The 22815-nt window shown below is 42.7% G+C and overlaps 1 protein-coding gene across 8 annotated transcripts; it reads left to right on the top strand.

The window, feature by feature from the left end:
* Positions 1 to 235: 235 nt before the first annotated feature.
* Positions 236 to 22796, top strand: SLC16A9 (solute carrier family 16 member 9). Of its 8 annotated transcripts, none has more exons than XM_083740464.1 (10): positions 236 to 1556; positions 2919 to 2993; positions 4074 to 4155; positions 4643 to 4747; positions 8445 to 8508; positions 9533 to 9761; positions 17603 to 17746; positions 18181 to 18276; positions 20226 to 21137; positions 21618 to 22796. In XM_083740464.1, exons 6-10 carry the CDS (start codon positions 9566 to 9568, stop codon positions 21800 to 21802), a joined length of 1533 nt encoding a protein of 510 aa, XP_083596590.1. In that variant the 5' UTR covers positions 236 to 1556; positions 2919 to 2993; positions 4074 to 4155; positions 4643 to 4747; positions 8445 to 8508; positions 9533 to 9565; the 3' UTR covers positions 21803 to 22796. The 8 variants fall into 8 exon arrangements, with proteins under 8 accessions (XP_083596590.1, XP_083596588.1, XP_083596592.1 ...); XM_083740462.1 differs by lacking the exon at positions 236 to 1556 and adding an exon at positions 1811 to 2426; XM_083740466.1 differs by lacking the exons at positions 236 to 1556; positions 2919 to 2993 and adding an exon at positions 1811 to 2426.
* Positions 22797 to 22815: the final 19 nt, after the last annotated feature.

The following is a 22815-nucleotide window of genomic DNA, read 5'->3' as shown; positions in this document are numbered from 1 at the left end:
AATAAAGATGTGCTGACCTGGTGCCAGGTGAGTCTTATCAATGGAAAGGGAGGAACAACATCACAGGAGGAGTGTTTCCACCTGGCTGCCTCTGGAAGCCTAGCAAGTTGCTGCAGGAGAGGGACTCTGAGCAACATCACCAGGCAGAGGGGTTTCCAGGACCAAGGTAAAACTGACAAAGCTCCCTTGCTATTGTTACTATTGCCAGGAGGTATAAACTGGTCATGCGATCATGTTATATTTATAGTACTGAAATGCTGTCTTTGTGTATGGTTGCTATTATGTTGCACTGTAATGAAATTGGTTGATGTGGGAACGTGTTTTAGTTGGCTTGCAAGGAGCCTTCAGCTCACCACCTTTTGCAGAGAGACATGTGGAAGTGAAGGGCTGCTTTTGTGGTATGAACACGTGGGGGCCCTGCATTGTTATGTCATCTCAAGCAGCAGCAGGGGCCCCTCCAAGGTTAAGGTTGTGTTTTGTGCTCAAGGGCACAGCCCAGGCCCTTCCCCAAGAGCACTCCTTCCTCTTCTCCACAAAGGCAAAATTCCCCGGGGCGCACACACTAATGAAATGTGGTGCACTCCCATTGCTGCCTTGAGAAGTGGTGCGTGCACAACATTAGTCACAATCCATGTCTACCCCGTATCTACTCTTTTGTTCCTTATGAAATACTGTGTCCCCCAAAACAACTTTGATCCAAATTGAGAAACAGAATGACCTAGCAGCACTTTAAGCTAATGTGTACATAGCAATAAATGCAAGCTTAAATGTTAGGAAACCTGGTCTTTACTGCCCTAATCGCCCACTTCAGTAACTATCTTAGAAAATGATGTGAACAGAAAAGTGTCTGGGAAATTCCCTCATATCCAGGCTTTTGTATGTTCCTGGTATTAGAAGGAATTGTAAGAGGGAAAGGACCTAACCCTGCTTTGCTTAAATATGGAGGAAGGAAATAGTTATCTTGCTTTTATCTATTTTAGGGGTTCTTATATACCATGTGTGATCCTTTAATCCTTTGCCAAGTCCTCTTATTTCCTGGTGTACGAACAATGGAGTGATCCAGGGTGTGTAGCTCATCCAACGAACTTTTATTGCCCCACTTTTAACGATACACAAAGTTAACAGGGAGATTTCGCTGGAATGCAAGAGACTTGAGAAGCACCTCTATGGCCTCTTTCTGCATGCGAGAAGCAGAAAGATATAGGTTTGAGTCTGGGATGCGAGATTAGGCAGCTTTAGGAAGCTTGGAGTGAAGTGTGTGCACGGTGCCAAACGCAGAACATAAAAGCAAGCGTATAGAAATGCTGCAATGTCTTGCCTTGACAATTGTTTTTGCAAAGCCAGCACTCTTCAGCTGCTATACCTCCATTGTGTCAGAGAAAGCTGCTCCCAGATTAAAGGACAAAGCAGATAACTCTCTTTGTGTGTGTTTTAAACCAAGGCAAGTCACTCTGCTCCACCTAGCATTAGAAGCATCAGCATAAAGAGATTCACCCCAAACTTGACCCGCGCAAAAGAAAGCCAACCGAAGAAAAATTAAGCCTGTCGTTACCAAGGTTTTGAGGTGGAGACGTGCGCCGAAGTTGTTCGAGGTGCTTAAGAAAACGCGTAACCTTCTTTTCCCCGACGGGGAGTTTTTAAAAAGTGACTTTTTCGGTTCGGGTCTCCGCGCGTGAACGCTTGAAAAGGCACTGGCTGCTGCCTATGTCTGTGTGTGTTAGCTTCACCCCTCGCTGACCCCGCGGCGCGCGACGGAGAAGCCGCAGGGGACGCAGGGAGGGAGGTGGGCGAGGGGGCTTCCCGCCACCACCACCTCCGCCCGGGGGCAGGAAGACCGCCGACTTCGGCACCCAGCAGCAGCCTCCGCTTGGACGGCGGCATTTCCCGCCTCGCTGCCTCGAAAAGGCGCCGCCTGCTGCCCATCCCCGCCCCTCTCTCTTCTTGCAGGGCCAGCCAGCCAGAGGTTTATGGGGACAGACGGAGGCGCCTCAGCCGCCTTCTCTCGCTCTCTCTCCGGCGGCGGCGGCGGCTGCAGCCCGAGCCTCTGCAGCGCCGCCTTTTTCCTCAGCAGAAAGGAAAACACACACAACACGCACACGCCCCACACGCTCGCTTAGTTGCAACCGGTTTGTACCGGCCGCCGGCTCTGGCTGCCTCCACACGGCAGCGCCTCCCCGCCTCCCCGCCGGAGGATGAAAGGAGCCCGGGAGGGCGGCGGGGGAGAAAGAGAGCTCGGCGCTGGAAGGCGGCCCGCGCGCCCACCGGCCGGCCGGCTAGCTGCCTCCCTCTCTCCCTCCAACAGCCTCTCTCGGCCTCAGGGCGCAAATAAACAGAGGGCCGCCCCCCGCCCCGGGGGTGAGTGGGATTCCTGTCGCCGCAGAGCGAGCCTTCCTTGCATGCCACCCCCCCCCTCGGGACGGCGGCAGGTAAATAGAGGGGTGGGTGGGGGGACAGAGGGAGAGCCCCGTGGGAATATTTAGGGGGGTGGGGGTGGGGATTGCTGTGTCACACTGGGGGCTGGGCGGGAGGGGCAGCAACTTTATTAGCAGCAGGGAGGTGGGGGGGGAATTAAAATATTAAATAAAGACTGCCAGGACTAGGGATGTGTGGTGCAAAGGGGAGCCAGCCAGGAGACTGCAGCAGTGTCGTGGGCTGCAGACGCGGGGAGGTTTCTGCAAGCCCTGATTGAGCCGCTCGCTGTGCTTTTTAAGCGAGCAAGTCGACCCCCGCCCCAAAACAACGAGCAAGCGCAGGTCGCCGCCAAGAGAGCACATAGCTTTTCTCAGGTTGCTTCTGCAGGTTGCATATCTTCTCCCCGTGCACGCTCCCTGCTCCCTACCCTTGGACGTAGTGGGATTTGCTGCTGAGCAAGCATGCATTGGACTATGATGTTAATTAACTTCTTCTCTTTTTTGCAGTAATGCTATGGCAGGGCAGCGAAAGCTTCATTTCCTGGTTGTCTGCTCCGGGGGATTCTAGCCAGCTTTCGTGAGGTTAACTTGCTAATATTTGTCCTTTCTTAGGCTTCTCTCTCTCTCTCTCTCTCTCTCTCTCTCTCTCTCTCTCTCTCTCCTCCCCCCCCCCCCCCACTGTACGGAGCTTAATACTAAAAACTCATGCAGGCTGTTTCAGCTTGTTAACCTGCAAACCTCCCATGTGCGTTGATGGCCATTGTATAAACAAGCAGGAATAGAAGATGCTGGGCTCTTAAAAGTCCTCAAGTTCCGGTTAGAACTGTATGTTGTGGACAATCAGTGCACTATTCCCAAGTTAATTTTGTCCCTGCACACTGTACCCCCTGTCATCTGGAAGAAGCATGCTTGTTTTATGTTATGTGAACGCAAGGTGTTTCCTGTGGTTAAAGGTAAAGGTAAAGGTACCCCTGCCCGTACGGGCCAGTCTTGACAGACTCTGGGGTTGTGCGCCCATCTCACTTAAGAGGCCAGGGGCCAGCGCTGTCCGGAGACACTTCCGGGTCACGTGGCCAGCGTGACATCGCTGCTCTGGCGAGCCAGAGCCGCACACGGAAACGCCGTTTACCTTCCCGCTGGTAAGCGGTCCCTATTTATCTACTTGCACCCGGAGGTGCTTTCGAACTGCTAGGTTGGCAGGCGCTGGGACCGAGCAGCGGGAGCGCACCCCGCCGCAGGGATTCGAACCGCCGACCTTTCGATCGGCAAGTCCTAGGTGCTGAGGCTTTAACCCACAGCGCCACCTGAGCTACAAATGTCAAAGGTGGTTATCCCACCAGTGACACATAAGCGAAAAAGCTGCATATGTTCTGGGATTAGGAAATGTTAACACTGTTAAATAGGCTACTTTTGAAGTTTGGGTCTCAGGCTGGTGCTAAGGAGTCCCATTGATGGTTTAACCAACTTTAAATATAATTTCGATAGAACACTTAATACATTACTGCCACGTTATCTTATTTGCCCTTGCAAGACTCTTGCTCTTTTTACTGATGGAAGACCTAAGAGGTAGTTCCCCTTCAGTCATCTGCTGAGTGCCAGGTTTTGAATCCAGAGTGCAGAGTCCAAATTTCTTTCCAATAAATTCCTTTTCTTTGGTCATAGTTCCAAGATAAGCTGCAAGCTCATCCCTTAAACGAGAACGTCAAAGTGCCTTAAGGACAACAAAGTGTTCCTTTATTTAAAGGTACTTTAATTTCCACATAGGTTTATTGTGTCCCCTCTTTTTAAAATTTCATTCTGGAAACTTAATTAAGTGTATTGATAACATTCAAGCGTGAGGATATCACCGTGTTTAAGCCTATCCTCAGCTTGCCTCAAGATACCCTGAGAGTTAAAGGGTATAAATGTGTTGAGGCTGAAGTGCATGTTGTCTTATGACAGCCTGGAGTTAAGTGTGTGTCTCTGGAAGTTAAGATTATTTTGAAGCTTCATTTTATAAAGCCAGTTGTATGTCTGGGGAGGTTTTTCTACTTCACAACTTAGTGTTAAAATACTAGAACTGGTTTCCCCCCCTATTAAAATAACCCCCTCCCATGTTTCTTATTGGTTTGCCCCCTGATGGCACTCCAGTATTCTTGAAGGCAGTAGGATGATTTCGGTTTTTGTTGTTGTCAGCTGTGGACTAAGTAAGGAGACAGTCTTCCTGTTTTTGTTGTTTTTGTTGTTGTCAGTTGTGGATTAAGTAAGAAGGAAGGATTGGAAACATCAGGAAGCAGATATGCCAGATACTTAAGGCTGCATTGCTAAAGTTAGCTGACTTGCTGTGACCACTTCTGGTAAGTTAAAGCCTTTTCTTTAATTATCCTTGCATTTTCCACATTTTCCTCTGCTTGTGTGCCACCCTTTCTCCAAGATGCTCAGGGTAGGATATGCAGGATTATCTAATTTTATCCTCCCAACAACACTCTCTCTCTCTGTCTCTCTCTCTCTCTCTCTCTCTCTCTCTCTCTCTCTGTGTGTGTGTGTGTGTGTGTGTGAGAGAGAGAGAGAGAGAGAGAGAGAGATATGGATGGATGGGTGGATATCCAGTGAGTTTCATGACCAAGTGTATCTTTGAACCCAGTTCTCATGTGTACTTGACTAAAACTGTCCTATAACAAGGCAGAAATTCAGCTACAACCAAGTAGTGGTTCGCAGAATTCTTACAAAGAATGTTGGACTATGTGAACCTTGGGTCTCCTCCAACAAAACACTTCTTACGTTAAGCAAGAATGCATGCTCAGGATCACTTAGTGCAGATTAGTTGTGCTTTAACTGTTCAGAGGTCTTGATTATTCAGTTCTGCTGTGCAAATTGAAAGCACTTTAGTGGGCCATGGGGAATCTACTTTAAAAACCAAAGAGTAGACCAAGCAACACTATAGTTGGTAACTCGTGCACAATATTATATTGGTTGTCATTGTCCTTTTTCAGTCTGTGTGCATGGTGAGCTGCATAGCGTTGCCTTGATCTGACTTCTAGATAAGTGCCGAAACATGTTAAAATAAGACTGCTTCCCTCAGTTAACCATTGTTACCTAAACAAACACAACTAAATCAATGCAAACATTTAGTGGTTATTTTCTAAAAGTATTTTCAGCTGTTTAATGTCAGGTGTCATGAAAGCTCAGTACAGCTTCCCCTCAGTCTTATTAGTGCAATTCCATGTAGCATTGCATTCTTTCTATGCTACTGTTTATCAATTTGACAGGGTTTTTTTTGGGGGGGGGGAGACACTTGGCAAAAAGTTATTGTGAGTGAATAGAAATGTCTGAAAACAGGAACAATAATCCTTGTGCTTTGCTTCTCTGCACAAAGTGTTGAAGTGGAAATAATTAGTTTCTGTTTAACCAAGAGCGTGATAGGATTGTAGGCTATTGAGAACAGTGCTTTCTAGAGTGTTGGGCAAGAGATGTTAAATTTGTTAACCACAAACGGAAAACAGATTTTATCTGGAAACAAGGTAACGTAAAGGAAGTTCACTTATTAGTGATTTCTGAGAATGTGTATTGTTTGTCATAAGCAGCTCTGAAGTGGTTTGGGGATACTGTGAGGTAATAAATAGTTTAGATCTGTGTATCATTTAAGAGGAAGTTTGCTGTATGGGTAAGTAGGAGAACAACTCTATAAAACCCTGCATCCCTTCTTTAAAATAAGAACCCAGTTGCATGGACTTACTGAAATGGAGACGAGACTCTGAAAGGAGCCGACATGGATTGTGGCATGTAAGATTACAGCTTTCAGATGTTAGACTTTGTAACTAAGATGTCAGCTGGCAGCTTGATTCAAGAAGCCATTGGAAATGCTTCTTGTATTTAGCAATCCAGTGATGTGCTTTTTATTTAAACAGTAAGCTCATTTCCTCCTCCTGGTTATATTTTTCTGCTCTGACAGTTCAGAAGCCATGAAATGTGAATTGGGAATACATTTTTATTTTATGAAATCTAGCCTTTGGTAGGTAGACAAGGGCCCTAATCCAGTGAGTGTGAATGTTTTAAGTTGCACTGAAACTAAATGGCACAAGTTAGTCACAGCTATCTGGTATCCAACACTTTCACTGGGACTTACCTGAGTAAGTTCCTTTAATCATTAGGACCTACTTCCTGAGGGGATAGGTAGAATCAAGTTCCATGCCAAAACTTAACTTTAGTAGAAACAGGGCCAAGTGTAGAGGAGTTAAATATTTTATTTACAGCTTTCTGATTACCAAAGAAATAAGACAACTAAATGAAAGCTTTAAAAGAGAACAGAGAAATCCATGGAAATTGATGGATATGACTAATGTGAGTCCATTAATTTCATTGTGCCTACTGTGACTAGAAATTAACTGGATGCAACCCTATTTTTTCAGTAGCAATGGTTAGAAATATCAAATGGTCAGCAATTGCGAAGGCAATAATGCTTTGAGTAAAACGCCACCAATGACTAACATACGATTTTCAAATGTTATAATATTAACTTTTGGTCATTCGTATTTTAGTAACCATGAACTCTTGTACAGTACACTTCTCGTCTGGTATGAGGTTCTTTTGACCCTTAGCCTTCTACGCTCTTAGCCCCACTGCATACCAGTACAAATGTAAACATTGGTGCAGATCATGGCACCTCACACCTGTGGTCTCTTGGACTACTGCAATGTGCTCTATGTGGGGCTACCTTTGAAGGTGACCTGGAAACTACAGCTAATCCAGAATGTAGCAGCTAGACTGGTGGCTGGGAGCGGCCGCCGAGACCACATAACACCGGTCTTGAAATACCTACATTGGCTCCCAGTACATTTCCGAGCACAATTCAAAGTGTTGGTGCTGACCTTTAAAGCCCTAAATGGCCTCTGTCTAGGATATGTGAAAGAGCATCTCCATCCCCATCATTCTACCCAGACACTGAGATACAGCGCCGAGGGCCTTCTAGCGCTTCCCTCACTGTGAGAAGCCAAATTACAGGGAACCAGGCGGAGGGCCTTCTCGGTAGTGGCACCCGCCCTGTGGAATGCCCTCCCACCAGATGTCAAGGAGAATAATAGCTACCAGACTTTTAGAAGACATCTGAAGACAGCCCAGTTTAGGGAAGCTTTTTATGTTTGGACTACTGTATTTTAATATTTTGTTGGAAGCCACCCAGAGTGGCTGGGGAAACCCAGCCAGATGGGCAGGGTATAAATAATAAATTATTTATTATTTATTATGTAGGTTGGCAGACCTCTAGCAACTTTTTTGTGGGGATGCCTCTTGCCCCCAACCCCATGCATCAAGCTATTTTTGGATGGGATATTTGTTTTTTTGGGGAGCTGCTATATTTGCTTGTTTATTTTGTTTCCAAAGAGAAGTGTATAAAAACAACCTCTACTTCTCATAAAATAGCTAAGATAGTATGGTGGCTAAAAGTGTGATCTGGGAAGATCCAGTCTTGCCTCTTATAGCTACAGACTAACTTGAAAGGCTTCAGGCAACTCACTGTTTCCTCAGTCTCAGCAACCCAGACTGCAATATGGGGTTATACTGGCCTATTTTACAATTGGAAGGGTTCCTGAGATAAGTGTACATGAAGTGAACATGTGGGATCCATTACATAAATGTTGTTTGTTGGGCATAATTATGTAATATTCAGTTCCAAAGGTCAATATCTATCTTATCTATAGGGGGGTAAAATGATTATACATTAAGGACAAGTCATTGCCAGGCAATAAATAAAATCAACCGTCACCTTAGAGTTCTGTAAATCATTATAAAATATTGCAAGTTTCAAAGCTTACTTGCATTGACCTCCTTTTTACTTTCCTTCGGTCCAAGGCTGCTGTCAAGAGCTTGAGTGATGGTAGGAGTTGGGTCATGATTTTTCTTTCTGTCTGCTTGTTCCAGAGAATAGGATCTTTTGAGGTTGGTATGAAAGTGTATAAAAATCAACCTCATACCAGAATTTCCTATTTCCATGTTCATTTCCGCCACTTGGTACAGTAAGAGTTGCTTTGGTTACATGTACCTGATATTTCTCTGCAGGTTGAATTGCCAAATACCCCAAAAACAGCATGTTCTAGAAGACTGAATGACAAGATTCTATTCTGTAAGTAATATACTTTCCCCTTTTAATAAGTACTTTGCAACTTTGTAATATTTATACAGAAGACCTTCCTTCCTTCCTTCCTTCCTTCCTTCCTTCCTTCCTTCCTTCCCTCCCTCCCTCCCTCCCTCCTTCCTTCCTTCCTTCCTTCCTTCCTTCCTTCTTTCCTTCCTGGATTTTCTTTTAACTTGAAATTCATGATGCAATTGGTATTTCTATATCCTTCCCATTATAATTCTGACTATCCTTTCTTTAAAAAAAATAATCATTATTTGTAATACTTATTTTGCATCCTCATGCTTTTTGACATTTGGATATACTGTATTCAGTTTCTGTAGAAACGAAGATTATGCTAAATCCTCTGCCTTGGGAACCAAAACCTCTGATTGTTTTCTGGTTAATTACTTTATATTACACAACATGACTTCAACTATCTTTGGGAATTCAGATTGTGTTCACATGAGGCTCCCGTCCTTTACATGGTACATAGTCTCAGAATAGTCAACGCTATCCAGCTATTGTGGCATCCTTGTGCCTTCAAAGCAAGCAAATGTGTTCCTTTCTGCCTCCTTGCAAAACAAACATTTCTCCAAACTTTGGTTCCACAATGTGAGGCTAGCAGCAAGTTGCAAGTGCTCTTAATGGGAGCTTCTGACCAAGTCATGATGTTGAGGTCAGTTGTTAAAACACCACTGACAAACATTTCATTCAATAAAGCTGAACTGGCTCCCAGGTCATTGTTATATCAATTCTAAGACCATAGTACCCAGTCCTAGGCAATCCGAACACCACCTGTTAGTAGGATGAGACTTCCAGGTTTTTTAAGACACTTGGGGTATGTTGCAAACTTTCAGATCTTTGTATATTTACAATGAGCTCTTCGTGGAGTTTAGGCAACTGGGTCAACTAAGAGCCAGTTCACATAGTATGTATTTCCCAGTGGAAGAATCTGTCTCCAGTTCCATTGGTCCTCTGTGTTCCTTCTTATCAACTCTTGTTTTCTATTTCTTTGCATTCTTTTATATAGAGCTGCTTCTGACCCTTGAATTTATCCTGGAAAATGGTGTTCCAGAAGTCACCAGATGGTGGATGGGGCTGGATGATTGTACTGGTGTCCTTCTTTACCCAGTTCTTGTGCTATGGATCTCCATTAGCTGTTGGAGTTCTCTATCTAGAATGGCTGGATCTATTTGGAGAAGGAAAAGGAAAGACTGCATGGGTTGGCTCCCTTGCAAGTGGAGTTGGACTACTTGCAAGTAAGTCTTTTAGATAAAGCATATGATTTAAAATGAAGTGTTTACTTATTAAATGCTTTTCAAATACATATACGTTATCTTTAAATTTCTGGCCTGAAAGAAATGAATTCTTTTAAGAATAGTTCCTTGCATATATTAGAATAAGAATATAAAGAAAGAAAATGTCATTTGACTGTGATCAAGTTGAAAACATGCAACTTTTGAGAAAATGCAAAGTAAATTGGCATGATGGCTTGGAGTAAGGATTGACCTCTAATGAAAATTAGGTAAACATATTCACTTTCCTGATAACATGCTCTGGATTGTGTGGTTTTACCCAGAAGTTAGTCCCCAGCACTGAATTCAATTGAATTTATTCATAGTAATTGTTCTTAAGATTGCAAGCTTAGCAGACAGTAGGGAAGCCAATGTAGATGTTGCTGAAGCCAGCTTGTGTGAGCAGTGTAATAATATTTGATGTAGGAAGATGGAAGATTGCAGCAGCTATTTTCAGGGCTAGAAAACCTGAAATATGCAAATTTTCAAATAACAGAAATAGCTACTGCAATCTTATACACTTATCTGCTTCAGGTGTTAGTTGAAACAAGAAATAGAAAACCTTCAGAAGTGAAACATCTGCACCAGCTTTTAATACAAATAGAAAGTCCAGTTTTGTAAGCTCACCAAAACCCAAAGGAGCTATGTTTATTTTGGAAATAGTTCAAATGGTGGGTGCCATCCAGAGAATGTTGGGCATTTGTCTGATCTTTTGAAATGATTTTTCAGTGTTTGCGGTATTTTTAAATACTGCACAATTCAGTGGAGGGACAAGGTTCTGTGAAAAGTGAAAATTTATTACCCTGGTGACTGAAAAGTTCAGTAAGGAAGCAGACACTGTTTTCAACCTGCAGAGCTTTCTCTTGAATTTTTTTTTTAAAGCAAAAAACTTGAATTTGTAATATGATAATTGTAAGCTGTAAGCTGGACTCTAATTCTTTGAGCTCTCAAAGTCATGCTGTGAAACTAATTTTCTTAAATGTAAGAAGTTGATGAACCAGCTTTTATACAATTCCACATGATATCTTCGCACATAACAGTGAGTGTTGTAACTTAGAAAGACCCACAATTTATTGGGCATCTCAATTTAAACTGTGGTTTCCAGTTGTAGTTTTGAGGCAAGCTGCTTGCCTTACACAGGCAGAGCTTTCCAAATTGTGTGTCGTGACACGTTAGTGTGTTGGCTGCAGTGTGTAGGTGTGTCGCGCAAATCTCCCCACGTTTCTCCCAGGGCTGGAATGGGGTTAGTTTAACCTCCAGTTTGCTAGTAAAACTGAATTACAAAATGATGCATGTCTAAAAAGTGTGTCACCAACATGAAAGTTTGGAAAACTCTGGTGTAAAGCGTTGATGTGGATGTCGTGGCAAGGTGAATAAAATATGTACCTTCTGCAAACCACACAGGCTTTAAAAACTGTTCTTGGTCCTTATAGTAGACTGGGGCAGCATGGCTGGCAGGGACCAAATTTGTTGGAGAAAGTCCCACACAACCGTATCCCTCTCTTCTCCAGTACGATCTCCAGTTTAATACTGGGATTTAGTGTTTGCCTTTATATCTTGTCTTTCCTCTAAAGAGCTCAAGGTGGTACATGGAGTTCTGTCCTGTCCTCTTTCATCCTAACTACAGCTCTGCGAGGTAGATGAGAAAGAATAACTGGCCTAAGGACTCCATGGCTAAATGAGGCTTTGAAACTGTGTCTCCCCAGTCCTAGCCTGGTACTCTGTATTACCAACACCACATCACTCTGCCTCTCAGGGATTCAATCTAAGACAGGATTTTGCCCATAAAATATGATTTTAAAGATTTTTTTTATGCGGTGATGAAGTTTGGATCAAAATATTTATCACCAGTGCTTATGAAGAAAAACGCATTGCCCTTGAAAAGTGATTTGCTGGATTTCAAGGAGTGGGTCATAAGGACATCATATTTAAGCTTTAGAAATGGCATTGCCAGCTGCAGGAGGGAAGGCTATCCTGTTTCCCTCTCCATGGCAACCGAGGCTCTTTGGAGGTGCCTCATCAACCAAAGCAAGGAAGATGTATGGCAAAACATCCAGCCTAATTTCCCAAGTTATAAACTCTCGTAACAACCCTGCTAGCGAAAAAAACAAAAAAACCCACTTGATTTCTTTTCTTACAGTACAGTGAGTTTTAGGCAGGGGTCAGCAACCTTTTTCAGCCTTGGGCCGGTCCACCGTCCCTCAGACCATGTGGTGGGCCAGACTATATTTTGAAAAAATAATAATAAATGAACGAATTCCTGTGCCCCACAAATAACCCAGAGATGCATTTTAAATAAAAGGACACATTCTACTCATGTAAGAACACGCTGATTCCAGGACTGTCCACAGGCTGAATTTAGAAGGCAATTGGGCCGTATCCGGCCCCCGGGCCTTAGGTTGCCTACATCTGGTTTTAGGTAATTCTTAGTGAAATAGAGCCTCATTTATTGAATGCTCCCTGTGCTCTTCTAAATGTTAGATGTGCAAGGGATAACTAATTTGGATAACCAAGAGGTGGTTACTGAGATTTCTTCTTTTTCTGTCGTTATAGCTGTAGACAATAAATGTATTGGTTTTGTGTAAATGAATATTTATTATTTTAAACATTATGGGGTGAAAACCCTCATATTTTTGCAAGTCCTCTCATGATTATTTTTTCCCATTGATTTAAATGGTACCAAAGTGTGCCTAATTTAGTTTGGATCCAGCCCATTGTGTTTATTTATTTAAAAGCAAATGCAGTTTTTCTCTCTTCCTTGGCCTATGTGCTGTGTTATCACTGTTTATATACCTATAATTATTATCTATATTTTAGATGTAATGCTCATGAACATTCAAATGAAAGCATGAAGCTTTTGCCCTTGAATTCTGACATCTACATGGTGAGATCTAAATCTACCATTGGTTTCTCCTGTACCTTTAGGGCTTGGTGGCAAATAGTTTTACAGAGTATTAGTGGAAGAAATACTGTACCAAGTTTTTACCATTAACCATGGCTTTAATGCCTCCCTAAATATCTGGAAATTCAACACTTTAACTGTGTGTCTGCTGCCAAAAATGGAGCCCTGTGTTTGACTCTCATTTTATAAAACTAAATAAAATTTATACCTATGTCCTGAAATTTCCCCATGCCTTCTGCCAGCAGCCAGCAATGAAGGAACAGGGAAGGGAACATAATGACATGGAAATGTCTACCAGACATTGCAGAGGCAGAGGACAGCTGCTGCTAAACCACAGAGCTTCCATCATTGGCAGCAGCTTCTAGTTTAGCATACTTCGGTCCTTAAAAGTGCATATTATCTTGGTTACTATGCCCCATTTCCCCAAGCAAATCAGAAGACCATATAGCTAGAGATGGCTTAGAGTTCCCCTCCCTTTGCCAGAATATTGAAGATGCTATGGCAGAGTCAACAGCTGCTAGCATGCTGTCCTGGCCCGAGGCAGTTGCCAATGAAGCACAGCAGCCTGGTGGCTGCAGCACTATGGAAAGCACCAAGTGAGCAGCTGTGCTCTGGCAAAAACTGGAGGTAGAGTGGGGTCTTTTGAGTCCATCTGTCCCATTCATCAAGCCCATGGCTCCGCTCTCCTGCTGGAAGAATGCATGTTTTTAAAGGGCCAGCTCCCTGTCCAGAAGGAGTGCTTCCTTCTGCATTGACTCCCCAGGTAAAGCGGGCTTACGGGGAAGATGTCTACAAGCAACCTGGTTCAGGTTCTGCAGCCTCCTGACCACCAGACTCAGGCTCAGCCTGTGAACCCTGGTCTAGTGTTAGAACAGCCCCAGATTCATCAGGCTCATCCCCCCTCTGACCAGAGTTTGAGTGCAGGACGGTAAAGCACTTGTACATTTTGTCATCTGCATGCACTTCTGTAGGTCCCGGCTTAGGTCTCCTGCCTATGACTGCATGCACTGCCATGTCAGACATTCTTACCATGCTAACAATGCTCTTTGATACCTTGTCTATTTCTTACTAAATAACTTGCACTAATACAATCCCATTGCTGGTATGTGGTTGCAGTTTGCAACTAACTCACTCGTTGTAACAATGTAGCACATCACTTAATTCATGACAGCTCGTTAAGATATAGTGGCAAATTAGTCTATTCTGAAGTCTTCCATAGTACTCCCATTTTTGTGACATGCTATAAAATTTGCTGTGTAAGTAGACCACTTTAGTTAAGCCTTTTTTAAACCAGCTCAGCGAAAAAAGTTAATACATTATGCTAGCCTCATAGCAAGAAATAACTGTTTTCCTGCACATTGCCTGGCACACTGGTAGTTTCTACTGATAGTTTCCACATTTAGTTTCTTTAAGGGTCCCTATCAGCTCCAGTTGAATGAAGAGTTGTGGAAGACTACAGAATCCTGACTTGGAAGCAGGGACCTGTTGTCTTGTACAGTTCCTTGTTGCATCAGTACAACTCTTCTGTTAATACTCTGTTAATATTATCTTCTATTTAAAAGAATTTCTAAAAAGAATTTCCCAAAAAGTTGAAGATTTTTTGGGGGAGGTATCTAACTGCCTGGCTATTGTGAGAATAGAGTGCTGGACTAGATGGGTTTTAGGCTTGATTCAGCAGAGCTCTTCTTAGGTTCTTGAGTGATGCTCAAGGTTTACTGAAATAGCAGAAGAATGTTGTAATGATAGAGAGGTTTAGTTTCTGGATTTCTTGTGATACGCCATTTTACCTTTGCCATTAGATCAAACATCCACTGGGGTAAGCACTGCCAGCAGAGAACTGTGCATCTATTTTGCTTACTTGGTCAAGCGAAATTATTAAGAACAACTTTCGCTCCAGTTGAAATCCTAGCCATGCTTGCTTAGAAGCAATTTAATGGAAATATTTATGCTTATGTTTCCTGCCCCCTTTTTAGGATTACAGCGTTTTGTCTCATCAGTTATGTATGCCGCTGATCAAATAGCATGTCTGCTTCCAAGTCCCTGCTTTGAGTCTAGGAATGTAGGAAGTTGCCTTATAAGTCAGAACAATTGGTCCATGTAGTGTCTACACTGAATGACAGCAGCTGTGCATGGCTCTAGGCAGGTGGCTTTCCTAGCCCTAACTTAAGATGCTAGGGATTGAAAGATCTTGGGACCTTTTGCATGTAAAATATGTGTTCTACAATATCTGGCAAACATCTGGAAAGATTTGTAGGAAAAAATACTGTAGGAAGCTTGCAGGCAATATGTATTTGTGTCTGCACCAGTTAGTGTTGTTGTATATTCTATATTTTGATTATGTTCTTTTGGGGTTAAACAACTATTTTATTCATCTGAAATGTGAGCTTTCAGGGCTCTTTTAGTAGCCAACCCAGAAGCAGGAGAACTAATAAAGGACATTGCTGCTAGATAAAACGGATTTGTCAGCAACACACCTTAGAGAGTGGCCCAGTGGGAGCTTGTCTCACATAAAGGTGCTTGCTCCCCTGTAAAACTAGTTGCATACAAAGTTAACAGTTCTTGATCAAACATATTTTCAGGGTGGGTGTCCTGACTGGAGAGAGGGGGGTACCTAGTGAAACCTCAGGATTTCAGGCAGGACTCAACCTCTTATCATGCACAAAGTCACAAGGCCAGGGGAAAGAGGTTCGGTTTTTCAGAAATCGCCTTGCAAAATTTGCACTGTGAATGCTTTGGGGACAGTAATGCATTTCTGCCTGTTTTTATAAGTTTAACTTGTTAAGTGTGTACCGTATTTTTCCCTCTATAACACGCAGATTTTTTCTCCTAAAAAGGAAGGGGAAATGTCTGTGCGTGTTATAGAGCGAATGTGTGGTCCCTGGAGCCGAAAAACCAGGCAAATATCAAATCGCCAGGCAAAAATCAAATTGCGGTGCTTCACTGAGAAGGGAAAACTGAAAAGAGGAAGCGGCTGCTTTCCTGCATTCTGCCTCAGGGTCTTACTGCCCACCCTCCTCTGTTTCGTTGCTGTGTTTGCTGAAACGGAACAAAGAGCAGGGAAAGCCCCTCCCCTCCAGGCAAGCTCCGTTGCTGCTGGGGGAGAGGGAGAGAGAGGGGGGAAGGGAGAGAGAGAGGGGGGAGGGAGAGAGAGAGAGAGAGGAGGAGGGAGGGAGAGAGAGAGAGAGAGAGAGAGAGAGAGAGAGAGAGAGAGATGGCTGGCTGGCTGGCTGGCTGGCTTGGGTGGGGGAAAACTTTTGCCTTTCTTTTCTCCAACCCGTTAAATCCCTCTCCTGCATTCTTAGCCAGCTGCTTCTCTGCACACCCCTCTAATATCCCTTCTTTGTTTTTCCTTCGTTCCCCACTTAAAATGTGGTTACAAAGCATAGATCCACATAGATCCTCAGGATCTTTGCATTGGGTCACCCCAAATTCACCATCAGATCACATAGCATGTCCATGGCTACAGCCTGCCCCCCCAAAATCACGCACCCACTGTTGCCTGGGGCTGCAATGGTGCAAAAACGTGGTTAAAAAGCATGGATCCACATGGATCCTCAGGATCTTTGCATTGGGTCACCCCAAATTCACCATCAGATCACATAGCATGTCCATGGCTACAGCCTGCACCAAAAAAATCACGCACCCACTGTTGCCTGGGGCTGCAATGGTGCAAAAATGTGGTTAAAAAGCATGGATCCACAGGGATTCTCAGGATCCTTGCATTGGGTCACCCCAAATTCACCATCAGATCACATAGCATGTCCATGGCTACAGCCTGCACCAAAAAAATAACGCACCCACTGTTGCCTGGGGCTGCAATGGTGCAAAAACGTGGTTAAAAAGCATGGATCCACAGGGATTCTCAGGATCTTTGCATTGGGTCACCCCAAATTCACCATCAGATCACATAGCATGTCCATGGCTACAGCCTGCACCAAAAAAATCACGCACCCACTGTTGCCTGGGGCTGCAATGGTGCAAAAACGTGGTTACAAAGCATGGATCCACAGGGATTCTCAGGATCTTTGCATTGGGTCACCCCAAATTCACCATCAGATCACATAGCATGTCCATGGCTACAGCCTGCACCAAAAAAATCACGCACCCACTGTTGCCTGGGGCTGCAATGGTGCAAAAACGTGGTTACAAAGCATGGATCCACAGGAATTCTCAGGATTTTGGCATTGGGTCACCCCAAATTCACCATCAGATCACATGTCTGTGGCCACAGCATGAAGCCCAAAAATGATACATCCACTGTTTCATTCAGAATGTTTTTCCCCTTGTTTTCCTCCTCTAAAAACAATGTGCGTGTTATGGTCAGGTGCGTGTTATAGAGCGAAAAATACGGTAAATATATATGTAAGCCCTCATGATCCATACAGAGGAGATTGAAGTCCAAAGGATATAGGTAAAATCAAGCATGTTCTTAAAGAATAAATTTGTGCTTTTTCAAGTGTAGCTGTACAATACTCTTTGTTATAAAATTGCTTAATTTGTCACCCAGCTTGAGGAAATACAACAACGGGTATACTAGGTGGAAGCACTAACCATGGCACACTGTAGATGGACAAGGACTACAGAATTATTTCAAACTCTAGTTGGGCAGAGATCATGTGGGGAAGCAGATGTTGGTGAAAGAGTAGGTAGCCTCATTGACTCTTGGAGCCATAACTGGACCACCATTTCCTGGTTCAGCCAAGACATAAACAACTGATTGGAAACAGAGAGGTGATCTCAGTTCCCCATGCGTCATGGATCTTTTAAAAATAGATGCCTTCTTTCATATTGAGAGCAATTCTGCTAAGGGAAGAAATCTCTTTAGTGCTTGCTTATGGAACATTATTTTCTTTTCTTTTCTGTTCTTTCCTTTTCACAATTCACTCCTCTTCTTCTTAAATAGGTCCTATTTGCAGTTCATGTGTATCTGCTTTTGGAGCAAGACCTGTAACAATCTTCAGTGGCTTTATGGTTGCTGGGGGTTTGATGATGAGCAGCGTTGCACCCAATATCTACTTCCTGTTTTTTTCCTATGGAATTGTTGTTGGTAAGAATCACGAGAGATTATTTTTGAACAACCCCTAAACTAAAAAGGGGGTTGGAAGGGGTTGTGTGTCTCGTTTTCAAAATTAAAATGTCAAAACTCCCTTTTAATTGTAGCAGCAAAGAATTGTTATTATTATATTTCTATACCACTTAATATATAAAAAAATCACTAAGCGGCGTACAAAAAACTGAAGCAACAGCAGAAAACTTAATTCTTGTGCAGTTTTGATGAATTCAAAAACGGCTTATAGGCAGCTGCTTCACGAGCCTTCTTCAGGTGAATGGAGGTTGTGTAGCATTGGGGGCGCTTTGTGAGTTTCACTTCCAAAATGGCTCTTTCTGTGCTGTTTTAATTTAATGAATCAAAAGCGAACCATTAGCAGTGTTAATAACAAGAGTGCCCGATTCTTTGTGATTCATGCTTTGCCTTTTTAGGACTCGGGTGTGGCTTATTGTACACAGCAACAGTAACCATCACATGTCAGTATTTTGAAAAACGCAGAGGCCTTGCACTTGGTCTAATTTCAACAGGTATGGTTTTTATCTCTATTTTGAATTACCTTATACTGGTTTAGGACTTAGTTATGGTTTCATTAGCTGTGATTATCGCATCTTAAGTCTCATAGAAAAGTGAACTGTTTGGAATTTGGTTTGCAAACCATGGTTTGCATCTATAGTTGGTAAGCACTGTATTTGTTCTGAGCAAACTGTGATTAATGTGCTTTCCCATCTCTCCAGCATCTCAGCTTCCTAAGTCACATGCAGGTCCTGCTGGTGCCTCTGCCTTCCAGGGGAAGAGCTTGTCTAAGCAAGCTAAACCATTGGTTCATACATAGGTCATTTGGTGCCATGAGAATGATATATTTGCATAGGCACTCACTTCACCCCTTCTTTTCTGTCTTCATGTTCTCCACTTCAGCTACTTTCTTTCAGTGCAAACTCTGGGTTTGTGCTTGCCCTCCAAACCATCTTCATATCTTCATTTGCTCTCCTGGTTTGTAAGGCAATGACGAGCAATAATTTTGCTGATTTGGATGTACTGTAATGGTTTATGGTAAAGAAGTAAGCAAGTAACTGAAGCAAAATGTGAGATGGAAAGCGGTGACAGTGCACATCAGAACAGGGCATATGTCCTTAGTGCCATACCATGGTTATGGCTTATAGCCAAATGAAGTCTTAATATTTGTGCTCTTAAACCTGGCAGTAAACCATGGTTAAGCAGTATATGTGCATTTAACAGTAGTGAAGAAGTGCAAAGGATTAGATCATGAATCTGCTTCAGACTTGTAGTCCATACATTTCAATCTCACTTCCTTTAGGAAATGCCTGTTTCAAAATTCAGACTTTCATGTATTTTGATACCATATAGACACATTCTGATCTCTCTTTATGAAGCTTTCTTTGTTACTTTTTGCTCCAGAGATTATTCTCTAGAAAGCAGTGTCCCTTACAGACGTGTAATTGTAACCTTTCAGCAATAACTGGTCAGAAAATCAGCATTATCTTAGACACACCTAATCCCTTTGTACCATGCCTGACAAATAAAAACAAAAAGAATGCAAAACTGTACTAGATTTTATTAATATACTTCTGGCAATTTTTTCACATACCTAATTTGTCTTCAGTTAATTCATGTTTATTATCAGTCAGAGTCAGGTCAGGTCTTATACATCAAACAAAAATGTTCTTAACAAAAATATTTAATTTTAAAGCAGGTAGTGCATGATATATGGTAGCCATGCCTGCATTCTCAAAGAAAGAGGAAACATACCACCCCAAAAAGGGAACACAGATTTGCATTTTTTAAAATGCACATGCTAATTTATATGTAGAGATTGAAAATTAGAAATGCTGACTATAATTTAAATAGAAATAAAATGCATCTCATCATAGCGAGGGAGACTGTGCCCAGGGGACCTGTGTGCTTTCTTAGTCTGCTGTCTAGATCAGGCATTCCCCAACCTTCGGCCCTCCAGATGTTTTGGACTACAATTCCCATAATCCCTGACCACTGGTCCTGTTAGCTAGGGATCATGGGAGTTGTAGGCCAAAACATATGGAGCGCCGAAGGTTGGGGATGCCTGGTTTGGATGTTAACAGTTGATGGGCCACTTCCAAGACCCATATTGTCTTACAAGTCTTTTACCTGTAAACAAAATTTTGAGTCAGACAATCTGCAAAATAGAGAAGTGGTACTTGTAGACATATAGCCACCCTAACATGGTTGTTTATTTATTTAAACATATCTGTTGCCTTTACAAAGCTTGATAAATTTCCTGTTTTTGCTTGCCTGCCTGGGAGTTCTCGAGTTCCTGCCAGGCCACAGTATGGGCTGGAGTTCTTTGTTCAGCTTGATGAACGAACACAGGATTTATTATCCAGTTTCATAAATCACACGTTCAGTCAGTGGATTGTGTGGAGCATTGAAGTTGTAGGATATTTTATGAGCTCATTTATATGTTTCCATTCTCTCCTTTCAGGATCGAGCGTTGGGGTTTTTATATATGCAGCATTACAGAGGGAGCTAATTGAACTGTATGGATTAGATGGATGTCTGCTTATTGTTGGTGCATTGTCTCTAAATATATTAGCGTGTGGGAGTCTGATGAGACCTTTGCAGTCGTGTGGCTCTGCCTTACCAGAGAAACCAATCCTCGAGAAGGTTCCGGATCAATACCTCATTTATAATGAAAGAGAAAAGAACGCTTATGAAGAAAATGTACTTGAAAAAGCCAGCAGTGAAGGAAAAGGTGTGAACCAAACATCCTGTGGTGACTGCAAGCAGGAGTCAGCAATAACTAAGAACAATCTATTAACGATAACACCACACGAGAGAGAGACTTACAGACGGAAAGTTGTAGAACGGACCTATTTCTGTAAACAGCTTGCCAAGAAAAAATGGCAGTTATATTTAGACTACTGGGGGGAAACGCTGGGACTTTTTAAAAACAAAGTATTTTCATCACTTTTTATTGCCATCTTCTTCTTTGACATTGGCGGCTTTCCTCCTTCATTGCTCATGGAAGACATTGCAAGAAGTTCCAATATTGGTGAAGATGACACTGTCATTCCTCTCATTTCTGTCATAGGCATCATGACTGCCATTGGAAAACTTGTTCTAGGAATACTGGCCGATTTTGAATGGATTAATACCTTATATCTATATGTCCTGACTTTGATATTGACTTCGGTGGCACTAGTTTTGATTCCCTTTGCCCAAAATTACATCACACTGGCAATACTTTCAGGGGTTTTGGGTTTTCTGACAGGCAATTGGTCTATTTTTCCATATGTTACAACAAAGACTGTAGGAATCGAAAAATTAACACATGCATATGGCATACTGATGTTCTTTGCTGGACTTGGAAACAGTCTTGGACCACCAATTGTAGGTAAGGCTGTGTTTTAACAGGCATATATAAGTATTCTGAGGTACTTTACAGCAGTTTGTCTGCTCTCAAGTTCTACCTGTTCAGTACTCAATTTCATAAGTTCACTCATGTCTCCATGATGCAGCAGCCTGTTTGGCAGAACAGTAACTATAACTATGGTTTGTAGATTCAGACACAATCATACTACCTTGTGGTCCCCAAAGCAGCCTCAAACTGTGGATTAATGTCCTGGTTTGACAGCCCCTTGTAAGCCACAACCTAGCTAGTCTGAAGTGGCACCTGAATGCTGACAATGTCTTGCTTCATTTCCTTGTGCAGAATATTTATTTTATAATTACAATGCTGTTTTCGGGGAAATGCAGCAAGTATTCTTCCTTTTACTTTTTAACTGCCTGGCTGCTAGGTAGTAGGTTGCTTTATTTATCTGTTCTGCAAAAGCTACTTCTGACAGCTTCTCTTTTTGTTGTTGTTGCTTTTCAGGTTGGTTTTATGACTGGACAAAGTCTTACGACATAGCATTCTACTTCAGCGGACTTTGTGTTCTGTTTGGAGGGCTGCTTCTGTTGGTGGCAGCGCTGCCATGTTGGAACACCATGAACAGTAGCAATCAAGCTGAAAAGGCACTGCCAAATATTTACTCCTACAAAGTTGCTTCCAGTGTGTAGGTGACAAGTGCGGAACAGTTGCTCCTCTTTTATACTGCACAGCAAGATATTTTTAGTAATGTCCTCACTTATTTATGAGGCTAAAAAAACACCACAAAAATACATTTTTATACTACTTTGAAATGCTTTTAGCCAGAGCCTCTTGCCTGGATGGTGCACCCATTGCTGGGTGTGGCAGATGAAGCTCCGTTTTAGCACAAGGGGCCTTTTGCTGTTACCAGGGGTGCTGGAAACCGTAGGAGTGGATGGGGCTATTGTGCTCATATCCTGCTTGCAGGGTTCCCGTAGGCATCTGATGGACCGCTGTGAGAACAGGATGCTTGATTAAATGGGCTACTGGCCTGATCCAGTAGGTTCTTATGTTCTTCACAATCAGAAAGCCCTGCTTGTGCCTATACAGCTACATTACAGCCTAAGGGCATTAATGTGTGTCCTTGAGCTCTAATGCACACGTTGAGCTCCTGTTGCAAGGGCTTGTTCACACACGGATCCTTTGTGTATACATGAAAGTGCACAAAGCTATTTGATACGCAGCCAGCAATGTACTCCTGTGACTTCCTTTTTCTGACACGTAGTATATACTACAGTTTCACAAGTTAAATATTTTTCCAATGGAACAAAACGTATTTTGAACCAACCTCTTGCTTTTGCTTGTCTTTGACAAAAGACGGCACATTGCTTCTCTCTTCAGAAATCTCGATAACTATGTAGTGAAAGACCTTTAAGACAATTGGACCATTATCGCCATGAATGTAATACGAATTTGAAGTGCTTGCTTCTTTGGTAAGGTAAATGCTTTCTGTTATACAATCTCATGTGTTGCCACAAGCAGGATTTGGGTCACATTACTTGTGAAGTGAACAGTATGGCATGAATTGCACTTCTAAACGCCACTGAAGATGCTGCTGTCCAAATATTTCACATTTCACTTCTCCAGAAAATGTGTTAAACCAAAATCTGTGAAAGCAAGGAATAAATATAAGTTCTGAAACAACCACATGATTTTGAAATAG

The sequence above is a fragment of the Podarcis gaigeae genome, assembly GCF_964106915.1.
Source record: "Podarcis gaigeae genome assembly, chromosome: 5".
Classification (NCBI taxonomy): Eukaryota; Metazoa; Chordata; class Lepidosauria; order Squamata; family Lacertidae; genus Podarcis; species Podarcis gaigeae.
This window is presented reverse-complemented; position numbering and strand designations above follow the sequence as displayed.